We start from the raw sequence: 19665 nt of genomic DNA, 5'->3' as shown, positions 1-19665 counted from the left end.
AAGCAAGGAATTGCTGAACTTGAATTTAGATTATCCCTTTTTTTCTGGATTTAATTATGTTACCAAAGCTGAACTTTTATGCTCTGATTCTGGGTGCCTATGTGTAAAAATATGTATGTCTTCTGCAAAACTGCTGTCTTATGAGAGCTAAAATCAACAGGCACTGTAGATCCTTACTGGTTTGTGATATTTTGTCAGTAATCTAGGTGCCTTTGTTTCCTTACCTGTAAAATAGATGAGTTATTAAGATGCTGCAATGATTAATTGATTTTATTCAAGTAATCTATAAAAGATTCAGAGTAAGAACAAGACAAAATTTGAGACATTGCTATATGAGGAATTAAACCTTACAAATAGCTTTTTTTTTTATGAAATCCTGGTCTACATTAGAGGGCTTGTTCGTCTCCTGGGACTTGTACTCCTTGTGCTTCATCAGTTTTCTCTTAATTTGTCCTAGTTTTTGTTGCTGCTGGGCTCCCCGTGATGCACTTTGTGCATCTAGGCATACCCCACAGTTCTGCTCCCATTCAGGGGCTGTCAGCAGTTCCAGTGCAAGTCCCTCCGAAACAAAGCTGACAACTTGGGTCTTTTATTTGCATCACCCTGAAATGCACCAAAAAGTTCAGAGCAGTGGGGCATTCCTCCACTGTCCTGTTGGGGTTTTTTAATTCTAAGGCAGCCTCCAGCACGCATCTTCTCCAGTCCTTAATTTTCCTGCACAGCTCTCCATTGTCAGGGATCAGCAAAAATTAAATGAAATGGTTTTCTGTTCAAGGCTCCTTAGTGTTTCTAATGGATACCTGTTGTAATTTGTTTCCTGTTAAGTGATAAAACGCGAGCTTTTCCAGCGTGTGATCCCTCTCAGACAATAAGGAAAGGGAGAAAATAGAATTGTGCAGTATTTTGCCTGAGTAGGTAGTAAGAACTTGCTGTGCTACTTGACTATGGTAATTCTCTATGAATTGTTAATGGATGCCACATTATGACCTATATATCAGAAAACTAACAGTGAGGAATAATAAAGAATGGAGATATTCCCTTTCCCTTAAGTCTTTCATTTAGTCATTGAAATAAAAAATTTCAGTTAAGTAAAAAAAGAACACAAAGTCTTATCTTCCCCTTTCAGGGAAGAGCACCAAGTATTGCTTTTTTCACATACTTATATTTATCTGCATTTTTCATAGAAAAGTGGCTGCAGTAAGGCTATCTTTGGTTTACTGCTGTGTCTCTAAGGCCTGAGAAAGTGCTGATGTTTGAAAATGGCAGAGAAAAATAAACTTTGGATAAATGTGTGCAAAGTGATCGGGGACTTTTAAATATATCAAATACAATTAATATTCCTTCACCACATAGATTTCCTTCCTCATTTTGCCTTTTTCAGTGGGGTGGCTTTTTTTGGTAGACAGATGTCTGTTAACTCTTCAGTGTTCTAGTTGGGAATGACAGAAATGATGAAAAATGCTGGCGCCTCTTACAGGCTCTTACTTTTGAAACAGGCAGTTTCCTAATTCTATTTTTGACTGACTTAGTGGCTGTTCCCTTGGAAATTTTAAAGTTGTTGTCTGGTCTTCTGAAATTTTGGCAATAGGCACCAGAGGAAGCTGTTTTTCTTGTCTCCTGTAGCACTCCATGTTCCATAAAACATAACTGCTTTTTTTTTTTTTTTTTTTTTCCCCCCAGATTTAATGATTCTAGTCTCTTCCAGCAACAAATATTTTTCTCTAGTTGCAGGTCAGCTGGTAGCCATGCCATAGGCTGAGTTCCTCAGGTCTGTGAGTGGGAACATGAAGCTGTAACAGTCTCTTAAGCATAGGGGGGGAAAAAAAACCCAGTCAGAGTTCTAAAAGTCAGCACACACAGCTTTCTTGCAGTGGCCGAGCCTTCTTGGCAACAGTTACAGGAGTTCACTCTTCATATCCACCCATTCGATCAGCATCATCCTGTTAACTGAACAGCAGTTGTTTTTGTCAAAATGAAAAGTGGTGCCCCATGATTCATTCTGGAAATGTCCACTAGCTGCTTGAACTTCCTGACATCTGTAGTGGAACTGAGAAAATAAAGAAGTTTGTATCAGTTATGTACAAAAAAGAAGAAAGCATGGAGTAAATGCTGTCCCAAAGCCATGGCCTGACTCCACTAATACCCACTGTTTGATGCAGACTTTCCTTTGTAATTACTTTTGGTTTTGTAACTCCAGACAGCAATGTTCCAAGCCTTATAACTGAATTAGGGACTTGCTTTAAAAAGATGTTGTTATTGACGTAATAGCCTTGTTTATGGAATTTCTCTCCTTTGTAATTAAGATTGTTGCATGCATAATAGAAGTTAAATATAGCATAAATATCTGTAAATGCAAAGATATTTTAAATCTTGTTCCTTGTGTGAGTCTTTTTTCCACAATTTTTCTGTGCATTTGCTTCTCAAATGAGCTATGCCACTAGAAATTCTGCCCTTTGCCCATTCCGTTAAGCTGTCTCATCCGTATTCGTTCTTTTAAAATTGCACAGGCAATGCAGGATTTAAATTCCTCAGATGCAGTATTTTAAAGTTGTATTGATTAGTTGGGTTTTGGTCTTACTCTGTCATACCTTGTTGTGGAGTCGTGGGAGCTAGTGGATTGAGCAGCATGCAAGCAATATGCTCACTGTTATTTTGTCTGTCAACCGAATTTACCAGCTGGGTGAGAACCTGGCAGATTCTCTTAAAAAGTTTATATCACTACTTGAAATTGTTTTCTCATCCTGTCTGTGTGAAAGTAATTATGGTTAAGGCCCTGGACAGGCCACAGTCTTGCTTTATGAGCCTGGCCAGCTCATTTTAGCTGTCTGCTTCTGGGCTTTTTGTTCATTAAACAGAAAGGCAATTTTTCAATTCAGAGTGTTTTGTGCTGATTAATTCTTTAGTCTAAGTAAAGAGATCAGATAATTATAGCAATAAGTGCTACCAGCAAACTTCTAAATAAACAAATGTACTGTCTGGTCTTGTTGGGTTTTGGGAAATTGTATGTCACTAATCCAGCCTGTCTACCAAAGTTGAAACATGTAAATTCTGTGACTGTCTCACCAGGTCCAAGCATTTTCATTTTTAGGTTTTGCCCAAGTTATATTTATCAAAGCTAAAAATATCTTTGTGAATGAAATACAGTAGCTCATCTCCTTTCCCCACTCCCCTCATTTCAGTCCTTTGTTTCTCTTGGTTGAAGGGTAAGAAAACCTATTGAACTGACAACTGCTCTCCCATATGAACTCACCAGCAGTGGTACAGAGTGTGCTGCAGTCCAAAAAGTGGGTTTGTTTTCTTCAGACAAGCTATTCAGCAAGATGTATGCAACTGATGTTTCTCCCGTTTATGAGTTCAGGGTGCAGGGACCTCAGTTGTTTGCTTCCGAGACAGCATTTTTCAGCTGTATCTGTTCAGTTTTGAAGGTGGTCCGTAATCAAAGTGGAGCGAGTAACTTGCAGTCCCTCTGCTGAGTACCTAAGTGACCTCATTGCCTATGGATGCATCACTGAAAATAGTGTTACTGCCTCAGGGAGGAGGAGCACAGTGCATGTACATCATAATATCTACAAGAACATTGTTAGTATGAATGACAAAGTATTGCCACCTTATCTGAGCTGTGAATAATCTCAAAAACTCTGTTAGACATATAAAAATACAGAGTGGGTATGTTGTTCTACCTGTTCTATGATCACACAGCTTGTCCTCGGGTACTGAAGAAACTGGCAAAGTAGGCTGCATTGAAGGATTGATACTGCGGGTGTTGGTGAACTTAGAATAACACCCAGAACAACTAGTTGGATGTTTAGGGACTTAGAACTAATAGTGTGTGCTTGAGACCTGCCAAATGTAGACCGTTATCACATGCTAAATAAGTCATGGAGTGGTCTTTTTCTTGTTCTGGTGTTTCAAGATCTGAAGGCAAGAGTTCCTTACTCTTAAGAATTTATCACAGGAAAGTCAGATCCTAATTCCACAATCTTCAGAAGGGATTCAGCTTGAACTCAGTCTGTCTCTTAAGGTTTGGTTACTCTGTGATAACAGCAGTGGTGCCAACACTGAACTGAAACAGAAATTTGCTCTTGACATAACATTACCTTCCTTTAAGCCCCTTTGGCACCAAGAGTAAGGGGTTCTGGAGGGTGTGGTAAGGTTGAACTGTTCAGATGCAGCAACTTTTTCTAGACTTGTGTTGTAAATCTTCCCCCTCTATTATGAGACTACTACTGTAGCATCAACATTGCTTATATGCTGGGTTCACACTGCTGGGAACAGACCCCTCTCTGCTGTTCCGGAGGGAAGCCCTGATGTGTAGGCACAGTCTCAATGTCTTAGGTCATCAGAGAGTCAACAGCCCCCTCTATGAACAGAGTCAAACGAAAAGCCCAGCTGTAAACACCTTAGGTTTCTGTGTTTGAAATTTAGACTTGGATTTGATTTCCCTTTGCATCTCCTCTGTTTCCTCCAACTTGATACTATCTTTGCCTGCTTTAACTCCGTTGAGACCTCTGGCCCTTTTCTTCCTGTTTTCAGACATCAAATTCTCTTCAGAAAGCTTAAGAGGAACGTTCTTGAGCATTGCTCACTCTTGTCCCTTATTTGCCCTCTTCTAAATAAAGAACAGATTGACACTTCTTAGATGGCTCAAGAGCAATCGCTCAGGACTGATTGTAGTTACTTCTTGTATAAAAACTTCTGTCTTAATGTATCTTCCTTCCCTGCACGCACACACTTTTCCACTTTTTTGAAGCAACAATGGAGGCAAAGGAAATGTTGTAAGGTGTCCTGGCTGTGATTGCTGGCATTCTGCGGAAGAGATTATTAGTGTGGAATATAAAAGCTTCTGACAGCTGCTTCAGGGGTTGCCTCTGAAAAATGCCTTCTTTCTATGGCCACCTCTTTGCCCTTCCTACACTGTATGTACCGCATGGTTTTTACATGGTTGGATCATGCAGACTAGTCTGGGTTTTATGCTCTCTGCCCAGCGTCCAATTCTGCTGTTGGGGATGGTGGGATGCCGAAAGAAACTTCGTCTGCTCTACGGATTGAAGCATCTCAGTGTTTTGTAGGTGGGATACAAATGGCTTTCTTGCATAAATCCTCCTTGCTTTGATGAAAATATAATTATTTCTCATTCCCCTGAGTAAGCAAGTGTGCATATGTGTGTGCGTGTGTGTGTTGAATGCCAAAGCGCTGGTGAAGCCAGCTTGCTTCCGTATGTGAATCATTTCTCAAGCAGCTCTCTGTGTCTCACTGCAATGTGGTTTTCCTCTTAGGGAAGCACTCAAGCCCTGAATTTTCAGTCTGGCTTGCACATGCTGTCAGAAGCTAGTGGGAGACAGTTTTCTTTTTATGCAGAGAAAAGGACAAGCTTTTACTGTAAGTATTTTATTTTCTTTTATTTTTTCAGGTGGGAACTATATTATCTTTAGAAGTGCTCTAGGATCAGTAATGTGTTCTGAGTGAATGGACCTGCTTTGCTCAACAACACTTTTTTTTTCGGTAGTATCTCACTCTAAAACTAAATTGCATGAAACAAAAAAAAAATCTACGGTGCATACAATTCTGCATGAACTGAAAATGGGCTGAGGATGGTCTAAAAGCCATTACAACAACAACAAAAATCCCACCATGTGAGTCTGACAGCTGCTACTGTATTTTTCTTCTGCTCAGCTACATGGATGTAGTGACAGAAGGGTTGAAGCTGTTTCTGTGCCTGTTTCTGCTTTTTTCTCTGGCAATTGAAGGTTGTACTCCAACAGTTAAACGAAGCAGGAGCACAAGCAGACTTTCCTCTGCTACTGCATGTTCACATAGTCTAGTCGAGAAAGGGCAGAAAGGAGCAAGCTGCTAAGCAAATAGATTTGGCAGCTAGCATCTCTGCAGGGGACCAGTGAAAGCATCAGGGAGCACGCCAGGCGGGTACCCTCTTACAACACTACAGCAAAGAGCTGTTTGGGATCTCAGCAGGACCCTTTAATTGTGGCACTTCAATAGTTGTCCTTAAAATTGTACTGTGGACTGAAGCTTGATCATAAATGCTATTCTTATTACTATTGTTATTATACAGCATGTAATATGGCAAAGTTGTAGAGATGTTAATTAAGTCCTGTATGTGTAGCAGTAAAGGATTACTGGTAGAACTGGTTTGGAACCACGGATTCTCTACCCCCTTCTCTTGTACACAGTCTAAGTTCTTCTAGATGTCCCCTACTAATCCTTTCTGTCTCGCCTCCAAAAGGGACAGTTTTGTGTGGTCCTTTTCTACCCTAAGTTATAAATATATATATATATATATATATATATATCTAAATGGAAAAACTATGGCATAGAAAGATTATATGGCTGAGGTAGTATGATAAATCTTTGCTGGGGCTGTGGGTAGAATCGGGTGGAATCCCCAGCACACATTGACTGTGGTATCATTTCTCTGTGCTTTGAGGAGACAGGGAACCTGCCCATCTGTGTGCATGTACCACTCAGGATTCCCGTGTAGCCACATGCTGTATGTCTCTGTCGGCCATTCCAAAACCCATGATGGTTGCTTCTCTTTCTTGTAGATGCATCTACCCTCTATGCTACAGAAAAATATAATGACAGGTAATTATCAAGAAACCACTTGTAATTATTCTTAATTTCTTTAGCAATTATATAGCTCTTGCTCTATCTAAAATGAAACCTTCTTTTCTTCCTTCTTGTGGGTTGGCAAAACATGAAGTGTTAACCGTATGTGTCACTTGCTTTGTGCTGTATTCGCTGGGACAGTAGTTCAAAGAACCTGGATTTATGAGCAGTAGCTACCTTGAAATGGTTCTAATACATTTTGTTCTTAATATGCAATATACTGAATGTAAATTAAACCCATCTATTCAGAGCGGAGTCATATTGGGGAAAGCTCATAGTGACCTATTTCTTTGTGATTATAACATAGTTGTAATTTCAGAAAGGAAGTTTGGTATCAATGCATCGTTTTTACCTTTCCTGAATCTTTTCTTTGACTTAGGTCTTCAAAGGGCAGATGTTAGCACTATGAAAACTGGTATTCTTTCCTTGCTTGCTGTATGTTGAAGTACTTATAACAATGCATTCTCCAACTTCTATAGTGTGAAATTGCTTCCTAGATATAGCTTTGATGTGACTTGATAAAACTTGGGACTTTATTGCATAACCTCTGGGTATGCATTCCACCATTACATGCTTTCATACACTCTCTCAGTATGAGAACATGCTGCCCCTGCCCGTCTCCCTACAAATGCATGTTGCCACCCCACCCTTCTGATTATGTTTTTTTTTCTTGTGTGCATCCATCAGCAATGTGATGAACATGATTCAGAATTTCTGTGTTTAAGTCTACACCTCTGCCCTGGAGTTAGTGAAAGATCATATCAGTATTTTGTCCTTTCAACCTTACCAAGACAATGCATCTACTTAACCAGAGAAGCATGGTGGACTGCTTACTGATAACCAGCGTACAGTTGTGCTTCATGGCTTCTTCCCACCACTGAGCTGGTATCTGCCACTGTCTTACTGGAGGGTTAGTGAGCAGAAAATTATAGACAGGTTGGGATTTTTGTCTCCTTATCCCCATATTGTTTATAAGAGCAGGGTCATAGGGAAGTAGCATAGTTTCTCTTCTGAGATGTGTAATGGTGACTGGTTAGGTAATCAGTATGAGGGAGGAGGAGGAGGAGATTGAATATCCATGTACAAACAGTGTAATTTAAATTACAGAAGCATGTTCCCAGACATTTCAAAGTACAGCTTTGGCTTGATTCTTAAGCATCAGTCACTGTGCTGGATGACAGTTCTGGGTATTTTATTTAGAGAAGTAGCAAAGATATCTGTAGTTTCCTGTCTTATAAATGGCCGGTATTATGGAACAAGGACAAAAGAAATGCAGCTAAATAAGTCCTTTGTCCATATGCAGACATGAGGATTTTGTTGTAATTTCTGCATTTTTTTTCATGGGATCAAACTAAGAATAAAAGATTCATAAATCCAAAACTCCAGGGAGAATTTCTGTGGAGGCGGGTAGGCAGGCTTTGCACTGTTCTCATCTCTCCATGCCTGGAGAAGTCATCAATGACTCTAATGGTTGCTGTGGGAGAGGATTTTTAAGCAGTGTTGAGACACAGTTTTGCAGTTGCTGACCTGGACTCTGGCAGTCTTGTTGGGATGGTTTCAGAAGCTGAGTTGATGGCCAGAAACCTGTCATTTGTGACTGGCTGGAACTGTCCTCACCTAAGCTGTTTCTGGTGTAGTTTAGACATCCTTGTAACCATTCAGTATATTTATGTACTGGTTAATGGATATCCATTTTAGAGAATTATGGAAAACACACCAAGGAAATAAGCCAGAAATGCCTTAACCAAAAATGTGAGATTGTCTCTTACCACTGTAACCACAGATAAAGTAACTTTGTCTTTGGGAGATCCAAGGGAGTTTCCGTTGTCTGTGTGGTTCCATCTGATAACGGGAAGGGAAAGGATCTGGCTCCGCAGGAGTAGCTTATATTGTAGAGAAGGGAACCATGTGCCCTGTAAAGAAAATTCTCATCTGATGCCATATTGAAAGTGCTGCTTCTGAGAGTGTTTTTTTGAGTCCTGCAGAAGAGGAATTAAAGCAAACAAACAATGCAAACGAATAATTTTCATACAAGGATACAATCTTCAGGCTTCCTTAGCATGATGAAGATTTTGAAGATGTGACTCTTAAGCTGTATCAGAGCCTCTGATAGTTAAATCCTGGTATTTTATTTTATATTTTCCTAGTGATCAGTTGGGTGACCTTGGTCATGTATGTGTTTAATTTCCGTGTATTTGATTTACATCTAAAATTTATCAACATTTTTAACTCCTTGCAAAAGCACCTCAATTCTATAACTGCCTAGCTGTACATACATTTTTTTTCTCCACTCTTGAAAGTTTTTAAAAAAATAAAGTACTAAAACCACCTTTGCTTGAGGCATGCATAAAACCAGCAGAATTTGCCCTGTTGTAACATGCAGTCTGGACATGAAAATTTCGAAGTGATGTCTTGTTTCCTGGTACTTTACTAGCAAAACATGAAAATTCAGCTGCAAATGAGATTGAAAAGCAAGTCTGCTGAGGTAGACCAGAGGAAATTCCTGCTCAGTGTTTGGAGTCAGGTTTATAACTGATTCTCTTTCTTTGGCCAGCAAAAGCAAGAACCACCTTAGAGGTGAGGTTTTGGGTAATGGGTGTATCTTGTCTGTTTCTTTGAGTTGTGTTTGGATGGAAGAAGGTGGTTTGGTGTGTGATTTTTTTTTTTTTTTTAAATTTTTTTTTTTTTCTGTCGGGTTTTAATCCAATTCTGATGAAAGCTAAACTTTGTACCAGCAAGTGTCTCCACTTGAAGAGGTAATGGAGGAAGGTTGCACTGAGATAGCCTCAAAGACACTGGCAACAAGGTAACAAGAACTTGAGAAAGATTTTTCTGTGCTATCTATCTCCAAGTTACCAGTTTCTGTACTGGACTATCAACTTCCCTGGTTTGTGACCTTGGCTTGATTCCTGGTATCAGCTAAGAAATCAAGATGAGTCATATGGAAGCATCTGTCAAGCCTAAAAATTGTTGTTTGAAGTGAATTGATGTGAAAGGAAGAAAAGAATTCTGTTTCAGCCCAGCTGGCTATCCTGCCGTACAGCTTCCTACACGCCACTAGAAAATGCCTTACAGTTTACTGAACTTGTTAGATATTTCTATGTTCCAGTTGATCGTTTGGCTGAAAATAGAAGAGATTGATTAGGTTGGAAGGAAAATAGTGTAAGCATGATGCGATTTTACGTGCTAAAAAAAAAGAAAATTGTGCTTTGATTTCACCAGAATGTGTAATAAAGGTTCTGGAATAGTCTGACCTTTTGATGTAACGAAAAGTAACTGAATTACAGGAAAATGGCACTGGGGACTGTGGAGTTTAACCCATCAAAGTCACAGACTTCTGTCCTTTGACAGTCCTGTCTGCAAAGTTGGTACTTCTGACCTCATTTTTCAGAAATGCTGGGCATTCATAGGTCTCAATGAACCTGCCATCTGGTACATTACTCTGTAGATCTAGTAATGAGTTTTCATAATTCTTTTTTTTCATTCATTTTCCCAAAGCAACTTGAATGACTGTGCTTTTAATTTGACTGCCCTGTTGAGTGAGTAGCAATACACACAAATGAGCACCAAAACCCGGATTGTGTAAAGTACTTGGGGTACAGATAATTTTTATCTCTAGCCCACAACAGGGCTTTTCCTGTATAACTTTGTTTCTGCAGATATGCTACTAATTTTTATTTACTTAATAGTATAACTGCTAGGTTTCCTAACTGTGAAATAATATTGCTTGTCATCACTCAAATCAACCTATCCTTTTTAGTTATTCAAAGTAAAATAGCCTTTAATAGTCTGCAGAATGTGTTTCCTAGAAATTTGTTCTACAGGACTGGTGAGTTACTCCTTTGATGGATAGTCAAGCCTTAAGATCCAAGAGACCTAGCATTGTTTCTGCTGATGCCGACTGTCTGTGAGAGTTTGGATGAATTCTTAACCCAGTTTTTTCAAGCCATAAAATGGGAATAATTCTAGGCTGGTTCTAAAGACTTTTATTAATAAATATGTGTAGTGACTAATAAAGAAATGCCTAGGTTCTCAATCTTTAATAAACCAGTAAAATTTCAAGTAAAATGGACTATCTTTCCACTATAAAACTTCTGCCAACTGCCAAAATCGCCCACATCAAAATTTTCCAAATACCCTGTAAAAATACCAGTGAGAAAGAATGAACTGTATAGCACGGCCTGAATTTTTAAAGATTCCAATGCCTGCAGGGAATTTGGAGGATTACTGAGAGAAGAAGCTCTGTTAGGATCAGTTTTACATTTTTATAAACCTGATTACCTCATTTGCAGCACCTATTTCAGAGGAGAGGGGTATTCAGACACCAGCCTTTTTGAACATAAAAGATTTTTAAAACAAAAAGCCCCCCGAAAAACCCTGCTGTTTGAAAGTGGCTGGCAATAGAACTGATTTTGCTGCTCTGAAGCAACATATAGTTGCCATGAATGTTCATTTACTGCAACACGGAGCTGCTTCTTACCTTTGTTTCTGCATGTTTTCAGAGTACAGCTCCAAGCAGGGCATGCTACAGGAATTTAATTATGGCCCACTAGTGACCTGCTCTGGCTGATACCAAAGAAAGACAGACTTTGAATCTTGGGATGGTGGCATTCTTTTTGCTTCTGAAGGAAAGTTCCCTGTGAAATGTGAAGAAAGAAATGAAAAATAAAATCATAGAGCTCCAGGCGTTGCTTGAAGTGAGTCATCTTCCGGGAGAGTGAGCAGAAGTGTGTCTCATCTGAAATGTATTGAGACATAATGGGCATAAAACTAGAGATTTTTGCCATTGTATTTGCAGAAGCAGCTTAGTTGCATCTCCTGTGGAAAGCTGCTTCTTTCTGAGATTACTCTGTGGGTAGCCTAGAGATCAAGTCATTGCTCTGGGGTTGTTTCAGAAGGAAGTGCTGATCTTTCGTTAAAATATAGTAGACTTACTTCTATCAATATACTCTAAAGCCACTGGGAGCCATTATCTGGTGGCAGTTTCACAGACACAGATACACTAGTCTTGGAAGGCTATGTGCAAAAGGGTGTTAAGCAATATTCTGGTTTAGTAGTTACACTGTGAATACATACATGCTTCCTCTGTCCTTACTCCTGAAAGAGCCTTCCAGTTGTGTTTAGCTAGTGGTGATCCCATTCCCTAGCTCTCATTCAAGGATAGTTTTTTGGCCATGATTGGCTACTTTTAAAGTAATTTCTGGCTGGGAAAGATGGTCTCTGCAAGTTACTGTTGCCAACCTTGCACTGAAAAGCAGAGGCTGCCATTTAGTCATTGCACTGCTCTGACAAGCTGGTGCCTAGTATAAGATTTGGAATAGAAGGGTAAATTCCCACGTCTTCTAAGCAATGCGTCTTCAAAAATGCTTTTTTTATCTTTCCGGATTTAAAAATTATGTTGGCTTTTAATTGTTCATCTATTTTTAAAAATGGTGTGTTGAAGAGGTAAAAGTTCTATATGACATTTTTTAATACAATCCATTACAAGTTGTCTCTATATGTGCTGTTTCTACATCAGAATTAGAGAAACTTCTTTGCTAATGTTAGGTTTCCTTAATGCTAACTGGCTGCAGCCATTAGATATATCTAAGTTAGTATTTTGGTTAAGTTCACTGCTGCCTACTTACCTCAGTCCATGAGCCATCTCATGATACTGAACTTCTGGGTTTCCCATTGTCCCAACTTCCCACAACTTCCATGAAGCTTTTTTGTTTATTTTCCTGTAGAAATTTAATTTGGAAGAGAGGAAAAGCTGATGTTGACTCTGAGAATGGATTTCCTGCTCTCACCAAAGAACAGCAGGACTTTTTTTTTTTTTTCTTTTTTTTCTGGAAGTAGTTTTATTCAGTACTTCTGAAGCAGTACTTCTAATAACTTAAATGTGTGTCACTACCTTGGAATGAAAGCAGCTTAAGATGTGTGCAACTTTGCTTTATTCTTTGAAGTACATATAAGGCTTGTGGAAAGTATTGGCATCACACTTCAGAGACTGACATCTTTATCTATAAGGCAGATTCGTGTTAGCCAAATACATGATAAGCCTTACCTCCATCTTTTACAAATGCTGATTCCCATATAAATACATGGGAAACTAGTAAACACTAATAAATCCAAATACGCTCATCTCAATTTTAGTTTCATCTGCTTAGCACAGTAAAATATTAAATCCTCATGCACATAATTCAACTATCATTACATGAAAAAGTTTGCTTCAGGCTACTGGCTGGATTTGTTGAGTTGTGGTTTGTTGGGTTTTTTTAAGTACCTCTTCCTTTTACTTCTAACATCATGGTCTAATGAGCGTATCACTCTACTTCAACTTTAAATGTCATGGTTGACTCAAAATTAAATTCTTTTGGATATCAAGAAAGCATCTGTACACCTTAAGGCAGGGAAGTATGAGATACAGTTATGAAGAAATCCAGAGGGTATAAGAAAGCAAAATGCATGTGCAACCACTGGATCTACAAATAAACAAAATCTGCATAATCCGGAGATCTAATCAGAAAGATAGTTTGTGTGTGTAGTTGCTTGTCACCCATATAAATACAGTGAATAGTATACCCATTAAAAACCAGTTTATTAAATAATATAAATTACCAAAGGCTTGCTAAAGTAGATCATGAACTGTGAGAACACTAAACACTATTATCTAATGTAATATAGCTTACGTATCTGTCAGTGCTTTAAAAAAGGAGCCAAGTGATCATCACAATCATCAACCAACACTACTCTCCTTTCTCTAATGAGATCAGTTGATGGCTCCACACTGTATGTGTTAAGAATTTTAATGCAGTAATGATTATACTTGGTAAAAATAACTACTCACTTTTTTTATTTCTTTATTTAGGAGCTGACAGGTTAGAGCTGTGGAGGACGTAGACAGCCCTCCCTGGAAGAGGCACCAAGGATAAATAGAGGAAATGTCACTTGCTAGCTTTGTTCTCTCTAACACAGTAGCAGAGCATTTGGCATTCCCTCTGCCTCTGCACAGCAAAATACTCTTTAAATAGGCCATCGTGGCACCTGGAAGGTGCTGTCAGTGTCAAATACGACTTGGCCCCAAACAGATTTGTTTCCCCTGAGTTCAGTGAGTGTTCTTATTTGTGAATGTGAAATACAGTATAAAGCAAATTATGAGATATAAAATGTGTCCTAAGCCCTTCTACCTTAGCCAGGAATAAATTGTTTCAGCATCTCAAAGAGTTGCTATCCAAGTTCACACTGTCCCAGCTGGACTCCTGTGTGATAAACACCGTGTGCTTACTGCAGGCGTGTTCCCCTAGCTGAGGCACCAGGCTGATCGCTTTGTACATCTCTTGGTTACCTGTTTAACATCCAAGAAGCAAGTTAGCCTCTGTCTACGCAAGACTGATATGCAGCTACATCCTGTGTCTGTTTTAGAAAATGAAGCTGTGGAAGAAAAGTTGCCCATACTGAAGTGGGGGAAGGGAGGAGGTATCAGGCAATCTCCCCTCCCTCCCCCCCCCAAAAAAAAAAAAAAAAAAAAAAAAAAAAAAAATCAACTGATTATTCTGCTCCTGGTTTGGATTGGGCAATGGCTGGTGAAAATTTATGGCTTTAGATCGACAAGAGTTGAGCGAGTTAGCTAATTGGCAGCTGTCTACCTACTGAGAGAAACAGACTAGTTGTTCTTGCTTGCAGACTGAATTTGTCCAGCTATTCGTGTCTATTTGCTAATTCCTGGCAGGATTTCTCCCTTGCATAAGCTTATCTCCGAGGAAGAGTGGATCTGGATTTTTGTTTGCAAAGAAGTTGATTTTTTTTTTTTACCATATTGTGTAAATCTTGTTATTGTGAAACATCTTTTTATCACTGTGGCAACATCATCTGCTGCTTCTCTAGAAGACTCTGATAAGTTAGATAGCATATTTTTTGTACAACTGAGGAACCTTGCTGCTTATGTGACCTCTAGAAAGTGAGTATTATTTCAGATGAAGATGCTGGATCTAACAGAGAAGTAGTTTTCTTTTTATCCCAAGGTTGTCTTCAATTGCTGTGGAATTTAGTGTTCTCAGTTACTCTTTCATTGTGCTTCAGCATTCACAGGTGTTCTGTGGTGGCTGATAGAGGTCTCTGGCTTATACAGTCCCAACAAAAGTCTGTGTTTCTTCTGTGGTTTTTCGTGTTACTAATCAGTATGAAAAACAAATGGCTGCAGCCTGCTCTGAGGGATTCTCTAGGCTGAGTTTTGATGTGTGTAAGAGGGAATAAAGTTTAGCATGGCCTTTTCAGCCCTTTAAACTGCTCTTTCAGGTGATATAAAGACAGCTTATATTTTTGTGTATACAGATATATATATATATGTATGATATTCTTTTTTTAGGGTCTGTAGACCAAGTTATTTGGGAAGAAAATGAAGAGTACTGCCAGGCCTTGGAGTGCAGTGGCAAAGCAAGGGAGTCATGGGGTTGACAGAGGGAAATCCCTTTCCACGACCTCAACAGGAATGAAGACATCCAAGTCCTCGACTTCACTTGCCTTTGAATCTCGTCTTAGCAAGGTACTAACCAATAGGGACTGTGTAAGCATTACTGCCTTGTTCCTGGTTAAAGTTTTGGTTTAGTCCTGGAACATTACCATACCCTGAGACTTGGAGTGGGCTTGGCCACTGTATTAAGCCTAGGTAGACTAGAGTTGTGTTGTATATTAGACTAATGCACATTTCTGAAAATATTTTGCATGTCATGTGGGAGACACTGTATCTGTGCAAGGTATGAGTGGGTTCTTTTACACCATCTGTGTGTGAGGGAATTGCCTTAACTTTTGAAGACACAGAATGGAAAAGTAAATTCTTAGTTCAACTGATTGTTATGCATGTAAAGAACTTGAAAAAGATTTATTAATGGATTTCCAGAATTCCTAAAAATCTGTGCCTCCCTTCCTTCAAGGGAAAATATATTAACAAAAGTTACTGCTTGCAATGGAACAAATGCATTTTGTGAATCCTATCAGTCTATACTGACATATTTAAAAAATATCAGAAACTTCTGTCAAAGTCGTGTTTTTAAGAAAATGGAGTAATACACCTGAAATGCTTCTGCATCTGTACCCTTGCAGCCAGCAAACAAAAATAATCTTGTCATCCAAATACAGACCAAGATACCAGTGATAAAATTAAACTAAGGGCTTCCTGGTTATAACTGTTTCCGATAGTAACGTTTAGTAAACAGTGAGTGACGTGTACAGCATTTTAATCAGAGATCTAAACTTCATTAATTTTCACAGTTTCTCGAGTGAAGGATTAATTTACTTAACTTACTTTGTAGACTTGTAGATGCTTTGAGCATCTTATCAATTGGATATTTCAATGTAGTGCTCCAGGCAGGTTCTGTTTGTCAGTGGAGTCTGTGCTGTGTGGCTGAGGCAAGCATCTCTGAAGGAATGCTACCAAAGAGACTAATTGGGGAATCTGATATGATTAATTAGCGTATGGTGTTAAGTGCAGAGGGTTTTCTTCCTAATTACAGCTAGTATCTTTAAATTGATCATCTGCAAATGCAAGATCATCAAAGTGGCTTCCTTGAAGAAACAGGGTAGAAAAAGGCACCATAGTTGCTGCTGTAGAACCACATTGAAGAAATTACATTAGAGAGGCTGCAGAAGTCTCTAATGGTCAGGAAGTCAGCTTGTTCCATTCTGCTCCTAAGACAAAACCTCTGCCGGAAGGCAAAACGTTAGCTGTTCAGTGTCCTGGAGCAGATCAGCCCTTCAGCTGTTGAAACTTATGTGCTCACAGGGTCCAGGAAACCACAGACTCTGAGTCAGAGGAAGAAATGAAAGAGAGAAAATTGGAGCTGAGAGACTTCATTTTGCTTGAAGATTTTACATTCAGGAATGGCTAAATAAGGAGAGTGCTGCTTGTGTGTGCTCTCTTTTCTTTTAACCTGAGCAGTGGTTTTCAGTCTGTGGTTCATGGACCCCTTGGGTGCCACGGGACAACTTCAAAGGAAGTGGGTTTTGATTTGTGAAAACAGTTTAGGTATCCACAAACTGTAAAGGATAGGAAAAAATACTGCTCTAGGGAGACTCTCCAGAGCTTCAGTCTTTTAAAATGCTTAAAAGTATTTTTCCTGATATCAATTAGAGGCTGTTATTAGAAGTACATAGACTGTTAGGAATACACACAAATGGCAAAGCAGCTGACCAAAGTTCTGAGATAAATTGCTACTTCTGCTTGTTGAAGTTACATAATTACGTGTTTCTCCTTGAATTTTAAGTTCATTGTGCTTGTGTTGCATGGATTTTTCAAGTATGCATTTAGAGTAGACTTGCTTTACCAGAGATCCCCCTCCCTGAAGAAGACCACATAGCAGTGATGTTCCCTTGCTTTTTCATGTCCAGTAAGGCTTACTAAGTAAATTATAGTGATATCTACTAGTATGTTTTAAAAAACACATACTGTAAAATACCCTGTAAAGCAAATAGTTTACCCTCCCCCAAGCTTATGAAAAGTATCAGTATTAATATTTAGAATTCTGCAGCTTATCTATTCTGAAAACAATGCTTTTTTTTTTTTTCTCCACATGATTTTCTTGCTGGTCACAGGAACAACATACTTTCTTGTGAACAGCCTTTTCAGTTTCTCTTCTACAGAGTCCTACAGTTCCTAGTAAACCAAATAGTATTATGTCCCACCATGAGATCATGGGCCATTTTTGCTCACAGCTTTTCAACAAACAGGGTAAATAGCTGAAATCATATCATGTTTAATTGGGAAATTAAATTTTTAGTAGGAAATTGTGTTAGATCTTGCACTGACTGCTTTTGCATTTTATTGTAGCAACCTGAGCTTCTCAGCCAAATAATTTTCAGATCTTGTCTGGGTCTCCAGCATGTTCTTTGTTCACGTCAGGTAAACTAGTTTAGGAGGCCACGAAGTTTGGTTACTCTTGTTTGACAAACATGGGAAGAAATTGGGCAGTTGCTTGCTATTGGAATAGCCCAGAAATCTCTTCAGAGGGTTTAAGGTCACCACTGGAGCAAATCTGTATGATCCTGAGTAGAGAAACAAGAACCAGCAGATACTTTTAGGATCTTTTTTTGACAGACAGATCAAGGGCCAGTTATTTGCTGCTTTGACCCACTCTGTCACGCTCTGTGACTGGCAGTTATTGGCACAGGCCTAAACACCTGACTAAATGTAAATCAGTGAGGAAATATGATGAATGCTGTTCAGAGCAAGATCTGAGAAGCCGCAGTTGCCAGCTAGTCTTCTCCTGTAAACTATTTTCTCCCTGCCTTTCAATTATTTGCTTATTTGAATAGTCTTTCCCATTTTCATCCTTCACTGTTGAAACTGTGGTGTACCTTAACCCACTTCACAAATATTTAGAATGCAAAACAAATACAAAAACTAATAAAAAATTTAGTATGGTTATCAAAGCAATATTCCCACTGGGTTATTTTATGAAAATGTCCCTTTTCTCTCAGGAACTTTGCATTTTGGACTACTTGGTGGGAACATTCAAGGTCTTAATGTTCTGGTTGCTCACAAAAGCTTTGTATTGCAGCTGAAGAGGGCAAGCAGTGATGACATGCTGACAAAACCAGGGGTGACAGCAGGAGTCTCTAGACTGAAGAAGACCATTACAACAGGAGCGATTTCTGAGCTTGCTGAGAGTCGACTGAGGCCCAGTACAGGTAGATACTAAGATTCTGGAAGACAAGTCTACTTTATATGAGATGTGCTGTGAGGGTCACTTGACTTACCAAGATACTAGTGGAGTTTTTCTTATCTGTCCCTAGTAGCACTTCTGTAACTTATTTGCTGTAATATTCAGCATACAGACGAGACATACTGTGCCTTGCAGACTGGCCTTGCACTACATCCCACACCCCACGAGTCAGTAATCTAAAGTTAAGAGGGAGAAGCTGGGGGTTTCCAGGGGCGGTCAGTGTGTGGGCCTGGCCTGGGCTGTGAGGCCCGGTCCGGCCCGGTCCCGGCCTGGCCTGGGCTGGGCTGAGCTGAGGCCCGGTCCGGCCCGGTCCCGGCCTGGCCTGGGCTGGGCTGAGCTGAGGCCCGGTCCGGCCCGGTCCCGGCCTGGCCTGGGCTGGGCTGAGCTGAGGCCCGGTCCGGCCCGGTCCCGGCCTGGCCTGGGCTGGGCTGAGCTGAGGCCCGGTCCGGCCCGGTCCCGGCCTGGCCTGGGCTGGGCTGAGCTGAGGCCCGGTCCGGCCCGGTCCCGGCCTGGCCTGGGCTGGGCTGAGCTGAGGCCCGGTCCGGCCCGGTCCCGGCCTGGCCTGGGCTGGGCTGAGCTGAGGCCCGGTCCGGCCCGGTCCCGGCCTGGCCTGGGCTGGGCTGAGCTGAGGCCCGGTCCGGCCCGGTCCCGGCCTGGCCTGGGCTGGGCTGAGCTGAGGCCCGGTCCGGCCCGGTCCCGGCCTGGCCTGGGCTGGGCTGAGCTGAGGCCCGGTCCGGCCCGGTCCCGGCCTGGCCTGGGCTGGGCTGAGCTGAGGCCCGGTCCGGCCCGGTCCCGGCCTGGCCTGGGCTGGGCTGAGCTGAGGCCCGGTCCGGCCCGGTCCCGGCCTGGCCTGGGCTGGGCTGAGCTGAGGCCCGGTCCGGCCCGGTCCCGGCCTGGCCTGGGCTGGGCTGAGCTGAGGCCCGGTCCGGCCCGGTCCCGGCCTGGCCTGGGCTGGGCTGAGCTGAGGCCCGGTCCGGCCCGGTCCCGGCCTGGCCTGGGCTGGGCTGAGCTGAGGCCCGGTCCGGCCCGGTCCCGGCCTGGCCTGGGCTGGGCTGAGCTGAGGCCCGGTCCGGCCCGGTCCCGGCCTGGCCTGGGCTGGGCTGAGCTGAGGCCCGGTCCGGCCCGGTCCCGGCCTGGCCTGGGCTGGGCTGAGCTGAGGCCCGGTCCGGCCCGGTCCCGGCCTGGCCTGGGCTGGGCTGAGCTGAGGCCCGGTCCGGCCCGGTCCCGGCCTGGCCTGGGCTGGGCTGAGCTGAGGCCCGGTCCGGCCCGGTCCCGGCCTGGCCTGGGCTGGGCTGAGCTGAGGCCCGGTCCGGCCCGGTCCCGGCCTGGCCTGGGCTGGGCT

At 41.6% G+C, this 19665-nt stretch overlaps 1 protein-coding gene across 3 annotated transcripts in view; it reads left to right on the top strand.

The window, feature by feature from the left end:
* Positions 1-5274: 5274 nt before the first annotated feature.
* Positions 5275-19665, top strand: part of SPECC1 (sperm antigen with calponin homology and coiled-coil domains 1) — an 89156-nt gene continuing 74765 nt past the window's right edge. For 2 of the 3 annotated variants that reach the window (XM_026861447.1, XM_026861450.1), the window contains exons 1-3: positions 5275-5379; positions 14972-15148; positions 18159-18288. In XM_026861447.1, coding sequence (XP_026717248.1) covers positions 15002-15148; positions 18159-18288 — 277 coding nt within the window. In that variant the 5' untranslated portion in view covers positions 5275-5379; positions 14972-15001. The remainder of the gene's footprint in view (positions 5380-14971; positions 15149-18158; positions 18289-19665) is intronic. The other variant, XM_026861448.1, reaches the window with a different exon arrangement.

Source organism: Athene cunicularia, assembly GCF_003259725.1.
Source record: "Athene cunicularia isolate RWA chromosome 19 unlocalized genomic scaffold, athCun1 chr19_part1, whole genome shotgun sequence".
NCBI lineage: Eukaryota > Metazoa > Chordata > Aves > Strigiformes > Strigidae > Athene > Athene cunicularia.
The sequence above is the reverse complement of the archived record's forward strand: the minus strand, read 5'-3'. Positions and strand labels throughout refer to the sequence as shown.